General features: G+C 34.9%; 1 protein-coding gene across 6 annotated transcripts in view; it reads left to right on the plus strand.

Annotated features, from left to right (window-relative positions):
* The window catches only part of CFAP54 (cilia and flagella associated protein 54), a 112316-nt gene that overhangs the window by 28014 nt on the left and 65192 nt on the right, over positions 1-19110 (plus strand). For 5 of the 6 annotated variants that reach the window (XR_003990621.1, XR_003990620.1, XM_030480038.1 and 2 more), the window contains 14 exons: positions 92-226; positions 1222-1372; positions 3168-3226; positions 4442-4570; positions 5252-5399; positions 6157-6234; positions 6318-6439; positions 7633-7806; positions 8110-8175; positions 10609-10701; positions 13068-13253; positions 14265-14407; positions 16963-17110; positions 18490-18645. Coding sequence is in view for 4 of the 6 variants with exons in the window: in XM_030480038.1 (XP_030335898.1) it covers positions 92-226; positions 1222-1372; positions 3168-3226; positions 4442-4570; positions 5252-5399; positions 6157-6234; positions 6318-6439; positions 7633-7806; positions 8110-8175; positions 10609-10701; positions 13068-13253; positions 14265-14407; positions 16963-17110; positions 18490-18645 (1788 nt within the window). In the remaining 2 variants the exon portion in view is untranslated. The remainder of the gene's footprint in view (positions 1-91; positions 227-1221; positions 1373-3167; positions 3227-4441; positions 4571-5251; positions 5400-6156; positions 6235-6317; positions 6440-7632; positions 7807-8109; positions 8176-10608; positions 10702-13067; positions 13254-14264; positions 14408-16962; positions 17111-18489; positions 18646-19110) is intronic. The other variant, XM_030480039.1, reaches the window with a different exon arrangement.

The raw sequence follows: 19110 nt of genomic DNA on the forward strand, positions 1-19110 counted from the left end.
TTGAAACCTTTTGAAACTGTTTATGTACTGAGTGTTTTGAGAGTGTTTACATACATACTTCTTCCTACAATTACAGTTTTTTTCTTTCCAGAATATCCAACCTGATGAAGAAATACTTATTGATGTAATAATGTTTTTGTGGCAGAAGTGTAAATCAGGACTTCTGCAAATCCAAATGAGTGGAAATGACTACTTGAAATATATCCACAAATACAAAGCTTACCAGGTAATCCTTTATTATAATGTATTTCTCTTAATATGAATGCATTCTGTTATAGTAAAGTGAAGATAAAATGTTGGTATCCAGTCTAAGTACATTTTCTTATGGTAAAATGCAGTAAATCTTCTTTACTGAAAATATAAGTTGTATGTACACTTTGAACACACTGTGTTCCCATATGCCAGTATCAAAATTTCTTTTAGCCTTTTCCCAGTAAAGTAGCCTGTTCTCTGCCAGTGGACCATGGTGGAAAGAAGCTAAAATAGAGAAAGCATTCAGGCATAGTCTAAGAAGAAGCATTTGGTGTGTTGTGGTGGAAAATATCAGTATATTTCAAGAAAGTTTCCTAGATCAGTTGAACAAAATGAAAAAACCTTACAGCTTAAGAGAAGGGAAATGGGGTATAGTATATGGCACACTGGATAGAGTGCCTGAGACTGAGAAGCTCTTGGTGAAATGCAGTTTTCTGAAAGATAATTTACACTAGTTTCTCCGGGCTGCCTGTTTATGTGGTCCTGATCGCTATAGTAAAGTTGTTCAGAGGTTCATCACAAGGTAGCATACAGTTACTTTCCTCTGTGTATGCAACAGGAGCATTCAGGTCTCTTTTATGCAGTTTAAGTAGGATGATATAGGCATAAATGAAAAGCAAATGATCAAATCTGCTAGAAGGCTTACTATACCATGACAAGGTATAAAAGTTGTGCTCATAGAAGATTTATAAATATTTCTAAAATAATAAAAAATAATAATATTCTAAAATTTAAGAAGTCTGCCGTCTGCAGAAATAGGGGGTTTGGAGCAGCATAAACTCAGCATTTTAGTCTGGTGGCATTCAAAAAAAGAAGCCAAATCCAAGAAAGGAGTTATGTTCATGTTTATGAATCTTTCTAAAAAATTTGAATGCAGAACCCTATCTACCTCTGTAATATATAAACCTCTTCAAAAAATTTGTTTTAACTCTGTCTTGCTTCTTTTTATTTCCTCTTCCCCATTTTTAGTGGGTTCATATACTCTGGATAATAAATGAAGTAATTCAGAAGAGCAGCATAGCAAACTCTAATGTTGTAATGCTTGCAGAGGTAACCTTACGTCTAACTGCAATATTGGAAAATGTAGCTGATTCTGCAAGTAAATCTAAGAAAAAAGCAGGTAAAGCTTTCAATAAAAATTTTGTTGTCTTTCAAGAACAGCTTTCAAGATTGGAACTTTGACAAATATACATATTCAAAAATTATTGTGAAGAGATTGTTGAGAGTGGAATAATAATTTTTTTGTACACACAATTTCATCCATAATCAGAGCTAATAAAACTTGGTTTTCAAAGGATTTATGTCTTATTCCCTTGCATATCCAGTTCTGCTGAAATAACCCCATTTTGAATTGCATCTCTTATGACTCACCCTCCTCAGGTTTTCTACATGTCTCTTAGCCCCCTCAGAGTAGCCTCAGATCACTCATATGTTCTTTAAAAATTGGCTAGGTAGAAGGCAGTACGCGCTTTGGCTCATTTGGAGCATTCAAGTGCTGGTTGACTGGTGGTAGGCTAAACAGAAGAGGGAAATATTGAAGTCATACTGAAGCGTTGCTTTTACTGGGTCATTAATTTGGATCTCTTATCTACACAAGTCTTGATTTTCGTGTAGGAATTCAATTGTCTTTGAAATTGAACTTGGCTGACGTTATTAGGCTTTAATGCAATCACAATCACATTAAGCAAGTTTCCTTCCAAAACCTGACTAACGTTGTAAAATATGAATATTTAGACATATAAAGGTTCTATGTTTATGTAGATGTAGTATCTTGAAATATGAATAATAGTTCTCCTAAAAGGTTTACAGTAACTAGAGCATAGATTTTTAAGGACCCTTTTAGAGCATATCTGGGAACAGAAGAGAATGAAAATGCCTTTTGTTCTTTCGAAAGTAAGAAAATATTGGAATGCTACTATTCTTTATAAAGGTAGAGTAGGTATTGTTTTCTGTGATGTTATGAAAACCATTTAATTCTGATGGAGATTGGATGAATCCTCATTGTAGCATCAGTGCAATTAAATTATTTTTCATTCAGTTTAAATATGTCTTTTTGGAGGGAAAAAAGCTGAATAGATAGGAAACACTAGTCAAAACAGGGTCATAAATAGCCAGGCACATATTTATGCTGAGAAGAGTCTTTTTACTGGATGAATGCTGACTTAATAGAAATTTTCGTATTTATGAGAAAGAGACAATGAACAAGCCGAAATAAACAGGCAAAAGTGACACAAGGAGTACAAGAATTGGTTGCCCATCTGAAAGGGCAAAAATCGAATTTATTTTGGTGAAGAAATAAAATTTTGACAGGCTAGTGGGCTGTAACCAAGAACAAAGAAACTGCTTCCTCTGTTTGGGCTGCTTCTTTTTGTTTTGGAAAGGAAAACACAATTCTGTATGCATTCTTTATAAATTAATATAATTTAAACAATCCAAATGAATGTTAAAAGGGTGATAACACCCTTTCAAGGAATATTAAATTGAAATAGTATGTACAATAAGAATATGACCTCATGTATTTAAAAATCCTTACATAAGTTAGCATTGAAACCACTGTAAATTAGATAACAATAGATTTGAATTAATTCAAAAATGGAATGTTGGTATGAATGCTACAGCAATGTGAGGAACTACAAAATGGGTCCAAGTTTCATTGTTAGTCTGAAATATAGAGCACATTTAAAAATACTACATTATTGGATAATCACATACTGAATTAGTAAAATTGTACATACGTAGCTATCGTGTTTAAACTCTGAAAAGCTTTTCATGAAACAATATCATCTCTCTTAGTCAAGTACTAAAGAACAGAATTATTGCCAGACTCTTAAGCTAGTAGTAGTGCTAATCATATGGTACTAATATTTTCTGAGTATATTTCGTTTTCACTTTTTGATTTTCTTCCTATAAATAAGGAAAAAGAAGTGCCTCTCTCTTGCAAGATGAAACCTGTGATATGCCTGAAATACTGATGGTAATGTCCAATTCATTTTCATTAATACAATGTTTCTGAATAGCATAAGAACTTATTTCTGCTTTGTATTTAGTTTTATGAGGCTGAGTTTCACACCATCATGCTAGTGCAGCGGGAAAAAACAAAGATTTTTTTTTCAAATAAAATAAAATCTGAAAATTTTCCTGTAATCTTTTTTAGTGATCTGTGATATGGAAAAAGTTTAATTTGAAACTTTTTGTTTACAGCATCATCATACTGATTTCCACTGTATGCTCTTTTTTATACCCGTGGATAGTATAAGCTTTAAATGGTTTAATAGTACATTTTTTTAAAGATCATATAAACTTTAATCCTAATAGTAATAGAAATAATACCAAGAATAACAATACTGATGATAGTAATAATAATAGGAAACAATAACAACAAAAAAAAAACACCTCAGAAAGCACAAGTGATGCACAGTACAATTGCTCACCACACACTGACCAATACCCAGCTTGACTCAGGCAGCGATTGATCCTTTCCCCGTAACTTGCCCCAATTTATATACTGGGCACAATGTGCTGTGGTATGGAATACCCCTTTGGCTAGTTTGGGTCAGGTGTCCTGTCTCTGCTTCCTCCCAGCTTCCCATGCCCCTCCTCAGTGGCAGAGCATGACACTCCAAAGTCCTTGATCAGAGTAAGCATTACTGATCAACAACTATGAAAGTGGTGCATTTAGCAGAATTGTTCTCAGACTCAAGCTGAAGCACAGCGCTGCACCAGCTACTGGCAAGGAGAAAAATAGCTGTTCCAGCTGAAGCCAGGACAACCTGTCTTAATGTTTACACCCATGAAGAATCTTTAATTGATCAACAGTCTACTTAAAGGTGGTGTTTTCTGAAAAATTAGTGTTTTCTTAACAGCATCTAATGGAACACTGAGAAACTGCTTGTGAAAAATAGTGTTTGTCAACTCGATTCTCTTAAGTTCTCTTAAGCTAACTCTTTGAGTTAGTAAATTGTTTTTGAGAGCTGAAGGAAAATCAATTCTAAATTAATTAACATTAACTGAAGTTTAAAACACTGATATTAGTATATGAAAGCATGGGGAGCAGTGCCTATGTAAAGATTATTTGACAGAGTTTAATCTGCAATAGCTAAAAATAACAGCACTTTACTTTTGATAGTCCACATTATAACTTTCAATGCTACTATCAAATAAAATGTGTTTCTGTGTGTTTTCACATCAGAAAAGTTCTACAGAACAATTACAAATTGCTTATGAAATTCTTGAAAAAGCAATTGATGGAATGAACACATCTCACTTAATGACCCTTCTACCAGATGGAAAGTCGATATTTGACAACTGCTGTACAAAGGTAAAAAGTCTACAAAAAGCTACACTGCAATGAAATCTATGAATAATATATTGGATTTTAATGACACAAAACTTGTATTTTCTTCATACTTAGGAACTTTGCATTATCAAATGTACCTCATCTTCCTACCCCATGTGAGAAAAGTAAAAATAAATCTATGTGTAGCAGAAATAGCATTTTTCTCTTTCAGCAATAAGCTATAAACTCTATTAGGTTTTCTTTGCCATTTTCTTTTGGAAATAATTATAATTTGTAGCTTTCTCTAATAAAATAAAAGCAGAAGTCTTTCATGTTTATTGCTTGCAACTTTATTACTAAAATTAATTTTTGCTGTTGAAGGCGGTTAAGATTTTCTAAATATTATCATTCTACACCAATATGATCTTTATTTTTTGTGGACTGGTAGCACAACAAACCAAATTTTTCTGTAGTTTCACATTTATTATTAAGCCAGTTTCCTACTGATTCTCGGGTTTCGTCTAATTTTCTTTGTCCACTACTCACGCTTTCTCTGTCTAGTCATTCTCCTTCCATGCTTTCTTGAATGACTACGTATTACACAGATATGACAAATTTCAGTGTTTGTCAATGTACTGAAATAATAATGTAAATGTCAATATAAATATAGTAAGCTAAGTAAGAAAAGTTTCTGCTTCCTTAATTGCCTCTCCTGTTTATTAGGTGGACTCAAATGATCAGAATTTGAATTCTGTTTTGGGATGTGCTAGTGATAACACAGGAACAGGTAATAGTTTTGTAATGGATTTACACTTGGAGCTCATTCAGGCTCAACATCGAGTATCTGTGAAACTTCTTAAAATAACACAAGGTAGGTTTGAGTAAAGCTAAATGATCTGCATAGCTTGATTAGAGTCCTTTGTTAATATATATTGTAATATTGAGAAATAAAGGAGTATCTACTTTCTGTAGAGGAGCTGATGTTGGGAGTACAGACAGAAATAATATACTGAATTTGCAGAATTTAGATTTACCACATGATAATACCACATGATTGATACTAGTCAATCAATGGGAGTTAAACTTTGCTAACGGCTACTGAATTTGGTTCCTAGACAGTTTGTTGTTGTTTTTCAGTTATAATATTAACTGTTACAGTGCCAGTATCAGAGAACTGGGGGATGCACTGCAGATTTTTTTTTTTCTGTAATGCTAATTTTTTCTATAGAGAATGGCTTGAATATTTTATTCAATGCTCTTTGTAATCTGAGTTTCTACTCCTGTGAAGTTGTCCTTACCTATTCCCAGTCAGCAGATATCCCACTCTCGCCAAATGCCTTCTGAAAAAAAGCCAAAACAACTCTACTTGGTCTCCCATTCCTGTGTTTCTAACCAGCATTTGACACTACAGAGCTTCCCTGTGTGTTGCTCCCTGTGATCAGACAAGATCCCTCTTTTCCTGTGATGTTAGTATAACTAGTGGCATGATCGGTCCAAGAAATTCTCCTTGAACCAAAGAAAAGAACATGAAATGGAGCAGAGCTTTATTACAAAATTACGTATTAACCCCTCTCTCTGAAATTTTCTCAATAGCACTATAAATAACTCAGGATTTCCTTCCCACATAGATGCACAAAAGGATGGCGGAAATCGTAAGTCTAGCAAGTTTCATGTGAAGGATATTAAAGATTTCCATTATTTAACAGGTAAGGTTTATTAATTAAGATTTTTGAAGTACAGAAGAATATTGCTGCTGTTTTATAAATGTCTTAAAATATCTATTTTACAGAGGAACTTGTAATGGGAAAAATAAAGAAGAATAAGCTATCCAGAGCAATCTTTTTGATGCAAAAGGCTGTACAGAAGTTCCCTAAAGAGTTAACCACTTCTTCCCAAAGTCAGCTACTGGAGGTAAAAAAAAAATAATCTTATGGTAGAAATTCTATATCATTATCACAGTTTTTCATGTTGTGTACAATTAAGACTTGGATTACTCCTTGCAAAAATAAGACAAATGGAAAGAACTTGAGGGACATTGGGTGTTTTTAACTTGTGTTGTCAAGTTTTCCCTGAGAAGTTTCATTATGATGAAAGAATAGAGTGACTTAAAACAAGGAAAGACCACATCCCTGAATTTTGTGCACACATGAAAATTGCAGGAAATCTGAAAGAAGATAGGATGTAATTGCCTAGACTTTGCAATTATGAACCTATGCCTTGCCAAAATATCATGCAGTTTTCCTTCTTCCCATTGCAACCTTCAACATCCTGTTTTCAGCATATTTTAATTATATGCTTAAATAATTATCCTCCTTGTGTTGGACAGTGTTCATTTTATAAAGAGCAAATCCATGCCTTTCTTTTCATGCTTCTGTGTTGAGGATTTTGCTTTTTTTATTGTAGGACATTCAAGAAGTCTATATAGAATTACTTTTATCTTCTGTTCTTTTCTACTGTACACTTTACCAGGAAGAAGTTAAATTTTTAAGGAAGCAATTGCCAGTTGTAAAAGTTGAGTGATTGTGTGAGGGAAAGTCACTCCATGTTTTACTCTTTATCTAGTATCTTTCCTTAAACATTTCTCAGTAGGGTGGATGCAACCCTAACCTAAAGCGTGGGTAGGGGAGGGAAGTGGGGTGAAGTGAGGGCCTGTGCAAATGATTAGCTATGTGATGTAATTAAGGCTCTATTAAATCTCGGCTTCCTGTTTCATTATAAATCTATGGCTAGTTTTTGGTCATTTTTGGTCATAAGATACAAGGTTTATTCAATCTGTGATCTGGGCCAGTATGATTGTTCATATAGCCTTGTAAATGTATGAGGGCAGAAACAAGGAACTGTTAAGGTGTAAGATTATAGGACTACCACTGAGTGACCTGTTTATCTTTCAGACTTGTACATCTTGAAATTAATCTGCATATGTAAGGCTTACACAAAATACCATTCATCCTAATTTAGGATGTAAGATGATATGAAAATCTATAAAAGTTTTCTGCATAATAGTGAATTTTTGTAAGATCGTTTTGAAAACCATTTGTATGTGTTAAATCTGTCTGATTGTTATGTTTTAATAGTTTTCCCTTTTGTTTTAATTTAAATCATAGGAAGCACGAACTTTAATTGAGCAAGTTGAAGCTGAACAAAGTGCATTGTATCACAGTCTCAAAGAAGCTATGAGCAGCAAGAAAAAAAGCAGGACTCCTCCTCCTCCTCTATTACTTTCTAGATCACATTGCTCCATGACATTTAAACCAGCCCCATTCTCTTCAGATATTCAGGTAATGTTTTTCATTATGACTGTGTAAGAAATAACTAAACAGTACACAAGAAAGCACAAGTTGTTTCAACAGCGCTATCCCATTACAGTTTTCTCTGTTGTTCCTGAGAAGATTATGTTATTCTGACTTAATTAAATATGCTCTTTTTTTGCCCCCTGTGAGTCAATTGTGACTCACTGTTTTGATCTTCATATTTGCATGACACTTTCTTCGTCTCATGCATCATGTTCCTTGGTGCTTCTGTCATATAATATTTAGTCTACTAAATATAAAAATGAGTCAAAAGCTCATTTTCTCATTTAGGGGCTGACATACTCCTGGTTACCCTCTGAAGCAATGCAAGGATGTTGCATCATGTGGTGCAAGAAGGTACCATGCTGAAGCCCCTGTTAATGAAGTTCTGAAGTGCCATAGTTCAGGTGGAAAAATATACTTTCTGTTGAACATATAGAATCATGGAACTACTCAGGTTGTAAGGGATTTTAGGAGAGGTTTCTAGTCGAACCTTCTGCTCAAAGTAGGGTTGGCTGTGAAATTAGAATAGGTTGCTCAGGGCTTTATCCAGTCAGTTCTGAAAACCTTCAAGGATGGAGTCTGAACAGCTTCTCTGGGCCAACCTGTTCCAACAGGGCAACCTGTTAATGGGGAAAACTTTTTTCCTTATGTACAGTTGGAATCTCTCTTGCTTTGATTTACATCTATTGTTTTTCATCCTCCTACCATGTGCTACTGTGAAAAGCCTGGCTACATCTTCTTCATCACTTGCTTGCAGGCGTTCAAGGGTAGGTCTCCTGAGGCTACCTCTTCTCCAGGAAGAAGCAGCCCAGCTTTCTCAGCCTCTTCTTGCAGGGCTAGTGCTCCAGCTCCCAACCATCTTAGTGGTCCTCTACTGTAATCTCCCTAGTTGTTCAACATTTCCTTTTATAATGATGTGGGGCAGGAGGGAAACTGACCATGGTATCTAGATGCAGTTTAATGAGTGCAGAGCAGAGGGGAATAATTGCATTCCCTAATCTCCTAACTGTATGTCTGTTAATACAGTTCAAGATGCTGTGAGGCTGCTTTGCTGCCAGGCAAACCACTGGCTTGTGTTCAGCTTGCTGTCTAACATGACTCCCAGATCCTTTTGTGCTGCTCCCCAGCCTACCAGCCTGTGTATCCTTGCAAGGGATTCTTTCTTCCCAGGTGCAAGACTGCATTTGCCTTTGTTAAAATTCATGAGGTTCTTGTTGGCCCATTCCTCTGGACATTCTAGATCCCCCTGAATAGCAATCCTGCCCTCAATGATATCAGCTGTTTCCCTCAATTTGGCATCATCTGCAAACCTGGCAAGTGTGTGCTCACTTTTTTCCCTCAGGTCTTTGCTAAAGATATTAAACAGGGTGGGTCCCAGGATAGTCCACTGCAGTGCTCCACTTATTACCACCCTCCAGGTGGATTTCATAGTGATTTTGGAAGCTTCTTCAAAATAATATGCATAAACACAGTAGAAACTCAAATTGTATTAACTGTGGTAAGAATGTTTGTGTGAACAGTCCTTTTATAACTTGCAGTTTTATTGCAGTTTGATTAGGAAATTTCAAATAAATTAATTAGGGAAAGGTTCTTAATTTTTATCGCTAACAAACATTAAATTTTAAAACAATGAATTCTTTAAAGAACAGTAGTTCATCTATTTAATTTTATTCGATACAGGTGAGCAAATGTAACATATTTGGCCACTAGATAGCGCAATTCTATTATTAGTCTTGTAATTTGTGCTCAGAAGAATTTACTAACTGGGTACTTAGGATTTAATTAGATGCTTAGGATAAATGGATATTTAGGATTTAATTGAACATATATAGTTCTTGTACTAGAAGTCAAAGTCACTAAAATTGCCTGATCTTAAAATTGCTCATTTGCTGAAAATAATCTCTTCTATTTCAATATCTCCTTCTGAAAAAGTCGGGATTCATTGCAAGACAAATCATGTGTATTACAAGAAAAAGAACTATTTTTGCTGTACAGAATTTTTATATGTTGAAAAATGACCTCATCTGCCAAGCTCAGGTCTGTTTAACTGTTTACTGGAAGTAAATGGTTAGTACACCTTTTAGCAGAAGTTTAATGCAAGAGAACTTCATCACATGTGTAACTTACTGAAATTCATCTTCCCAGTTCTGCAGAGATGAAATAAAAATTAGTTTCCATGTTTGATCTTACTGGAGATGACTGAGCACTGATCCAGGACTGCATGCTCACATTCTTCCTTGGTTAAATATATTGAAAGTGCAGATGAAATGCCCAATGAGATTATCAGCAGCTCAGTGGCATTAAAAACCCACTGATTTCAGTATAAACTAAAACCATGGCTTGTTTAGGAAATATTACTGCATTACATCATATCTGCGTTTCTGTTGCCTGCTTTTAAGGATATGTCTTCAAGTCATTTGCTGAATCAGATCCTGATGTCAGCTTAAGAAGAATGCCATTGCAAGGATCAAAGAACAAATCTTGATGAGTTTAAATCTACAGGATGACCTGTAGAGTTTATGCGTTGGGATAGGTTTGAGGTATAAGGTAGCTCAAGGTAGGAGATAGGATAATGGAGAGTCATCTGCTTTTATTGCCATTGTGGTACATCTAGTTGTCCAGCTAAATCAATTAATTAATGCTTCTAGTGCAGTTAGACTATACATTTTTATAACTAAGTTTGGGATTTTTTTCAGAGGCTGTTTTCACAAAATTAGTACATTCTACATAGCAAAAGATGGAAATACTAGTATGTATCAACTCATTTTGTTCTCATTTTCTTTAAAGGTTTCGTGGTACAGTATTTTTGGTTCTATAGCAGGAGGAAGTAATGTGAAAGTAAGGTTAAATAATGGTAAACTTCAAAATGCAGGAGAACAGGTAAGACAGAGTTAAACTCCTCTAGGTCATTCTCTCTTCCTTTAAAAAACCCCAGCTTTCTCAATGTATACATCTGGCATCTTTTTTTAATCAGGTAACTGGCTAAGCCTTTGACAAACTTTTTGATCTTTATTTTAACTAACTGAAATTTTGCTAGGCTGAAGGCATACCAAAACCCCCCAAAAGTTCTAGGAACCTTTTTCGAATAATGAATTAAATTATTCAAAAGTTTCATGTTAGACAAGTTTCTGTCCCTTGCGTTATAACTCTGTTCTTTGAGCAATGTCTAAGAATTATAGAAGGAAAATAAATTATGTGATGTATTTATAAAATGTGCCTCAGACAGTACTCTTTCCAGGGATTAAAAAAAAAAAAAGAGAAATTCTAAACAGATACAAAATTTAATGTTTTTCTTAATTGTGTAATTTCTATCAGCTATTTCTTCTTAACAAGACCTTACCTTACTTAATTCTGGCAACATGATAATATAACTCCTTCAATAATCTTCATGTTCAGACATGATTGACTTCTAAGCTCATGCTCTTTCCCTTTCATGCTGTGAACATATGGTATGACAAATGATCACACATGTCTTTGATTACTTATGACTGATCATGAGACTGAATACTTTTTTGTATTATTTCTTCATTACAATTTGGTGTTTTATTTTCTGAATTTGCGTGTGGGTTTTTGTATTGTTTGTTTATTTTTTGTGGTTTTTTTGTTTGTTTGGTTGGTTGGTTTGCTTTCTATTAGCGTAGTTTTCTTCCTTTGGTGAAAATGACCATGATCCATCCAAATACTCTGCATTTTGGGTTTTAAGAAAGGAGCAAAAAGGCTTCAGCATATCCTTTTCAGTAAAATTTACCATAATCTCAGACCTGAGTGATCATTTTCATATCTGGAAATCTTCATGAAAAGTTCTGTTCTTTGCAGGGTAGGTGTCTGTTTTGCATTGTGACAGAATAATGATCTCAACCTCTTTTACCCAATGTTTCAAGCTTTCCTGGTTTCATGAGCCAGCTTTATACTAAAACTGATAGACTTTTCTTTGGTGATGGAGAGGAAATCTTTCCTTTTGTGCCTGTTCCCCCATCTCCTCCCCCAAAAGGAAGGTGTATAAAAAGAGGTGTGTGTACCTACTGGCAATAGAGGCTTTGATGTTATTCTTGATATTCTTATTATCAAATCCAGAGAATCAAGCTTCTTGAGATATCCAGTGAGCTAGTTTCAATATACTACCCTGGTCCAGGTGAATTAAGTGTTTTATTGGAGACTTTCACGTTCATTCTGTGAACTTGCTGTAATCCATCCAAGCTACTGACTGTCCTAGCTCTGGCAGGCAGGAGAGTTACACAGATCTGTGGTTAACCATATACCTTAGTAATGGAACTTCTGGTTGCTTTAGGATATGGGATATGCTTTTGCAAAATGCTGATATGCAGACAAAGTCACTGTCTGCCTGCTCCATGAAAAAGGTTTAGAATTCGTGGTGGTAGAATGACCTATCAACCTACCAATGTGAGAAAAGCTTACTCTAAAAGAATACCTAAGACTGTTTTACACTAATTTCTGATCTGCTGGTTCAGCCCCAGCATTTGAAGGGATTTCTGTTGTTCAGAGGTCTGATTATGAAGGCCAGACGGTATTTGAGTAAGAGCACTGTGTTGGTGCTACATTACAATGATCTTGTTTCTCATGTTGTGCTTCAGTCACTGTGTCAGTCGTTTCTTGTTTCAAGACTCTAAAACTTTCCTTTGCATTGAGTTGTCCTGGTTATGGAGGGGAAGGTGGAAAAGCCTGTCAGAAGTGAGCTATGATGTTAAAGTGCAGGCGGAGAATTATTTGAAGGAAAAATGAAGAGAAGATCATGAAAATACGTTGTTTCATTCACAAACTCCCAAGTTACGTTAATGGTGCTGAGAGGACCTGAGACATCCTCTGCCCATAGCTAACACATGCATGTGGCATGTATGAAGGAGAGCCATATGTTCTTTCTATAGAAGCACAGCTTAGTGCTAGAATGTTTCCACCTCAATGACTGGAGCATGCACACTTGCCTTGTGCATGTGCAAATGGACAAAAATGTCTTAGAGAAATTCCAGGTCCTGGTACTTACCTGTTCTTTTATGTGCTTTGTATACTAAACGGCATTCCAGAGAAAACTGCTACTTTTTTCCTTGTCATTTCATTGTTTTCTCATTGTCTTCAAGAACTTAATACTATGTAGAAACATGATATGTCTATTCATCTATGTTGTACTTTGATTGTACCCATGACCATTAATATATTTAACAATAAAAGTTTAGAATTTGAGATTTTTGATATGTACAGTGTATGTAACTACAAAATATTTTTATTGATAGATACCAGCTGATGGGAAAAGCCTCTTGGAAATACAAGGCTTAGAACCCAATGAGAAATACGTATTTGCAGTTGCAGCGTATTCTTCTGATGGAAAACTTATTGGTGATGCCATTGGGGAAATGACTAAGCCAATCCTTGCTTATCAACCTCTTTCTGTTACTACTGTTCGAGCCTATCTAACTCAGGTAGGGTTAGAGTCTTTGATAATAAACGCATACTTTAATATGATTTTAATTACTTGTTTTCACTGGTAGATTTAAAAATCCTTCTGGTAAAAACTCAAGCCTTTCTTTGCAAAAGCTTGATAGGCACAAATCACAATTTTAATGTAACAAATGGTATATTTCAGTAACTCAATTCTTAATTAAAAATTATTGAAAATTCCAGTTTAAGGAGAAAGATGTCTCTCAGCTAGTTTTTTTATCCCTGTTCCTGTTTTTCAGTCTGCATTTAACTTCTTTCTTCTTTTTTATCACTTATTTTTTCATTTTTGTGATTGAGACCAAGTGCTAGTGATCATCTTATTAGTCATTAAGTATGGGATGAAAAATGTGATTGAACTTACCAGGTAGCAGATCCAACTATTTTCATATTGAAATTATTTTTGTAGTGCCTTGTGGAAGACCACAAAGGCTCTGTCAGACCTTTATCATATTTTTCTCTATTCTTAATAAAGAAGATTTAAAACAGATTGTGGCATGGAGAAAAGTGAAATTGTCTAACCGTATAGATGAGATCATGGGGAACAGTTAGAAGATTTCCTAAACTCTTCCAAAGGAAGAGGCATCCACATGAATTTTTGCTTACTTGTGCAGCTCCGTTTACATTCCATTATACAGAGCAGCAGGGCATTCTGCAGTATTAGCAAAAGTCAAATGAACATAGATGAAATAATATGCCTTCAAAAAATGCAGCACAATACCTGTAAAGTATTCCACAAAGGGCTGTTACATCCTTGGTTAGCAGTCAAGAAACTCCTTTGCCCTCTCTGGTGCTACTTCTGAAGGCAAACTAATATTAGTAGAATCAGATTGGTACTGCATGTGTTTTATTCAAATATGTCAGAATATTCTTACAGAAATGTAAATTTATATGTTGGTGGGTTAAAAACCTTTTTTTATACTATAATCGTATTTGGCTTGGTTATTTGATGAACATGGAAACTTGTTTGGTTTTCTTTTTAAAATTTTTTGTAGGTAGCCTATCAGACGGGCAACTATACTTTAGCCAGAGAAGCATTTTCACCAATGTGGGATTATTTTGTTTCACATTCTTCTCTACTGCCTGCCAATGCAGCTGTTATTTCTGCAAGTAGTAATTTGACTATAGCTGAAAACAGGTAACAAATTTAGATAATAATTATAGGTATGCACATTTTATTTTAACGAGTACCAGGCTGTGAAATTTTGTTCAGACTTGCAATATGAAAAACAGTCTGGAAAAAAACAGGTGTGAAATGTGTTTTAAAAATATAGTGTTTTATAATTAGCAGAGAATTTCTGTTATTTATGGAACTGCTGTCATTCATACATCTAATTCTTGATGATGATATTTTTCTTAAGATAATTTGGAACATTTATGAAGTGGTTATTAATTATGTGTGATGCATTTTCATATGTGAAATACATAATGTGCATTGGATTCTTGACTTTCCAACTAAAGGAGCAGTAGAATTCAGAAACTCTGAAAATTTTGTCCAGAACACCACCCAAAATACGTAAATACTTGGTAGTTTTGTTTTGGGATGGCTATATAAATCTGTTAATAATCTTTGAATATACTGAAGTGCTTTAGAAGAGATATTTAAGATTAATCCATTTATAAATAAATTTCAAATGTTCAACCATAATGTTATAGGTTTTTCATGATGACAAATCCCAGCTAGGAATTTTGTTGTTATATTCACTGAAATTCAATAAAACCAAATGCAAAAATAAATCAAAAGTTAATTAATTCCCTGATAAAAGAAAAAGACTTGTATGAAATAGTAGACATTAAATACTATAATAATAAAATAAATTATTGTAAATGTTAGTCAACTGCTTATAATTTGATAATGAATGAACATCCAACATAACTGAACACAAATCATCATCTTCACTTGTGTGGAATTCTTTTTAGATTAATCCTTTCATTAGGAAAGTTTTGGCAAGTTTGTTGAAGAGGGATGAAAAAGTTTTTCAGCATCTCCATTTCAGTTTGACAGACTGGAACAGTCTTGCAACCATAGTGACAAGCAGGAATCTTACTGCATGTGTATTAATAGTTCTCGAATATTTCAAGAATTAAAGATGAAATAAAGAAATAAATATCATTATTTCAAGAAATAGATATTATGGGGATTTTCTAAAAGTTTTGTCAAAATACTTTCGTTTCCACTTTACAGATAGAATAATTGGTAATCAGCTATTCTGAGACATATAATGTAGCTAGCATCTTCCCTATATTGTTTTGATATACTTGCCTCAGAGCCCATGGTTTTCTCATGGTAGTGCTGTTTGGATGCAAGCAGATTATGTAGGCTTGTGTGTGCCTTGAATCCTGTTACAGGAGAAAGTAATGTCTCTAAGTATACTTGTTGTTTGGGGCTCAGCCAGATCACTAGTGTGTATCCTCTCTGTCCTCCAAGTGGCACTATGTGTCTGATACTAGGCATACAAATTGACCAAAGGTCTTGATGTTACATGCCATAAGAGCATTTGGGATTTACAGGCAGCCTGTGGATTGCATTGATGCAGGCAGATAATCACTAGACATTGTATTTCATGAGTATGTGGATGTTTTAAATCTATTCCTGGCCTAGGCAACAAAGCAGGAATGCAAGTCTGGTCATTGTGCTTGCTTTTTTTTCCACTTGTTTTTCATTAATCTTTTTTCCTAAGCAGTTCTTTTATTTAGTTTTTGGTTTTTTTTCAAACACATACAGCTCAAGAGATAACATTTGAATGAAGCTACGTTCAGATAAATCAAATGAAGACAGAAAATTTTAAATAGATGGGCAAAGCAGTTTCATGGATTTTGCTTTTCTGACAGTTATGTCCAAGCATTTTGATTTTGATTTTTTCAATAATTATTATGTAAGATGCTCAAAGCTGCAGTATCAGACCTGAAATGAGGCAGTTTCAATTTTACTGATCGATAGCCAAGACATTATAGGCTAGTGTGAAAGTGCATAGGAGTTAAAGAGACAGTAGAGGGAGCTGGAAGGAAAGAAAACCTCTTGTTTTCAGCCGGAGCCCTGTTGATACCCTGGTAATGTCGAATACGTGAATGTGTCTATTTCATCTTTCTTTTTGAGTTTCAGTCTCTCTTAGGAAACACAGTCGATGAGAAGGAGGAATTTGTTTCTTATGCTTTAAAATTATAGTACTTTTACTGTAACAATATTAAAAAACAAAATGGAAAAAGGGCAAATGCCTCCCTTCCTACAAAACAAAAAGGAAAACCCACTAACAACAAAAAAGCAAGCAGAAGAAAAGAGATTCTTTTGAGACTTGTAATACAGGACACCAGTGATGAAAAGGAGTCTGTTACTAATACTTAGTAGTGGACTTCGCAATTGCATGCGTCATTGTCAGAACACAGAAAAAGGCTGTTTATAAGGAGACAGTTAAAATAAGCTGTAGCATCCCAAGTTTTCAAAGTAGCTTTCACTGCATTAGGTGAAACAACTAAGGAAAAGGTGTCTGAGGACTGTAGAAGGTGGACAACAATTTGAAAAGGAGTCTTATCCTTTTTATTTATGTTAGAAATTTTAAGCAATTTTTTCAGGTTTATATATAAATCTTATTTCAAGAATTAGCAACAGTAAGCCTTTTTGTCCAGTTTCAGGCATGCAATATCTGAATCATCATTTACATGCTTTTACCATTCTTTTGCTTTTTTATTTTGTAGGTTACGTTTTGAAGCTGTATCTCAGAATTCTCTTATTACCTTGAAACTCTTTCTGAGGAGTATATTTGTTTATTGTGACATTAGTGTCATGGAAAGAGCACTCTTCTGTGATTCCATCTGTTCCCATGAGATACTTTATAAGGAACAAGTATGTGCGTCTTAAAATAACATACTGGACAGGCTGAGAAAATTGGGGCTGTTCAGCCTGGGGAAGAGAAGCTGCATGGTGACCTCATAGCAGCCTTCCAGTATCTGAAGGGAGCCTACAAGGGTGCTGGAGAGGGACTCTTCATCAGGGACTGTAGCGATAGGACAAGGGGAATGGGTTTAAACTTAAATAGGGGAAGTTCAGGTTAGATATAAGGAAGAAGTTCTTTACTGTGAGGGTGGTGAGGCACTGGAATGGGTTGCTCAAAGAAGTGGTAAATGCTCCATCTGTGGCAGTGTTCAAGGTCAGGTTGGACAGTACCTTGGACAACATGGTCTAGTCTGTGGTGTCCCTGCCCATGGCAGGTGGGTTGGAACTGGGTGATCTTAATGTACTTTCCAACTCAAACCATTCTATGATTCTGTGATTTGATTTTACTTTTTGATCAGCTTTATTTCATCATTGCAGTATAAATGTTGCAATGTACTAATCCTGTTTACAGAATACTTAATTTTCTGTGAGTTATCTGGTCTTCCTTTCTGAAGTATTTGAGTAGCTGTTGGTTATTTTGTATCGTGCTGGGAAGACGGTTTCTGAATCAGTTATTGTCTAATCCAAAGCTCACTGATTCCAATTGAGGAAGGATTTTCCTTCACTTCAGTGGTGCTAGACTATAACTTAAGTAAGAAGTATAATAATTATTTTTTGTCCTACTAAGATGCATCTTGGATTTTTAATTTAAAAGATTTCTGCTACTTAATATGTGTATTTTTATTAATATACAAGTTCTAACCAGGGTTTCATAGTTTTAATATACTAAGCTTCTACCTTATTTCAGACTTTCTTACAGTATAATGGCATGTTAATGACACAAAAGCTTTATTTTTTATTTAGATAGTCAAGCTTTGCCTTCTGTCGTATTACATTTCTATTTCACTCTTTCTTTGCTGAAGTACTTGTCTTGTAAAAATGTGAACAGCTGATTACTCAGTGGCTTTACTGGATCTGCTAACACTTGCAAGGACTGCAGCAGATAGCCGGAAAGGAAAGGAAGAAATATTTATCCTTCTCTCACCTGCTCTGAGAGTTTAGCATGTGAAATTTCCACTCCACACAGGTTGAGGTTATTAACCGGGTTTTGTAGATTATATGGGCAAATTCAGAGGGCAAAATTAGGTCATTTACTTTAGAATCGTGTATAATGTTTGATTTGTTTATATACTTCTAATGGGTCGCAATGTAAATTCATTTTTAAACTTTCATTTTACTTGCTCCTTACACTGCTTTTTAAACTGCAATAATGTCTGTCTTCTTTCACTCTCAAATGATTTAAAACAACAGAATTCATATTTGAATCAAAATGTGTTTTTCTTCTACAGGTTGCTAGATTAGCAGAATGTGAAAGAATGACCATGGCAATTGAGCTTAGCATTTGGTTGAATGATGCAAGTTACACCCTACAGTCTGTTGTACAATGTTATGGTCTCCTTGCTCCAATTATTTATCACCAGATTTCTTCAGTGCCAGTAGTTCAGGTAAGAGCGTTTTAAGACAAAGCACCTGGCGTCCAAGTCCTGCAGTTATAGTGATACAAATTAAACTCAGAATGGAGTGGGAGAGCTAAATATCTAGGCTTTGAGTTCTTAGTAGCTTCTGAAAGAAAAGCCTTTTATGATTTTATATGTTCACAATGCATATGTGTTCCACATAAGGTGTACAGATTCTGCTTTGAGATATGCTAAAGAAGCTGCAGAATATCAATTGTTTCTTCAGGATAATTTACTGGTATTTTTAAAATAGTCAAGTAACTTCTACTTGAATGCTATATGCAGATGGCAATTTTGAGGAAAGAAAAGCAGCATTTGCCTATGGCTTTTTTTGGAATATTTGCTTCATGTACAGTTTTCATCTTAAAGAAGAAGGCTATTCAATATTTTGATAATGCAGCCTTTAGTTTTCGGGCATGTACTCCTTTCTAGAAGCAAGCACCTTCTCTTTGA

This window comes from Strigops habroptila, chromosome 3 (genome assembly GCF_004027225.2).
Source record: "Strigops habroptila isolate Jane chromosome 3, bStrHab1.2.pri, whole genome shotgun sequence".
Taxonomy (NCBI): Eukaryota; Metazoa; Chordata; class Aves; order Psittaciformes; family Psittacidae; genus Strigops; species Strigops habroptila.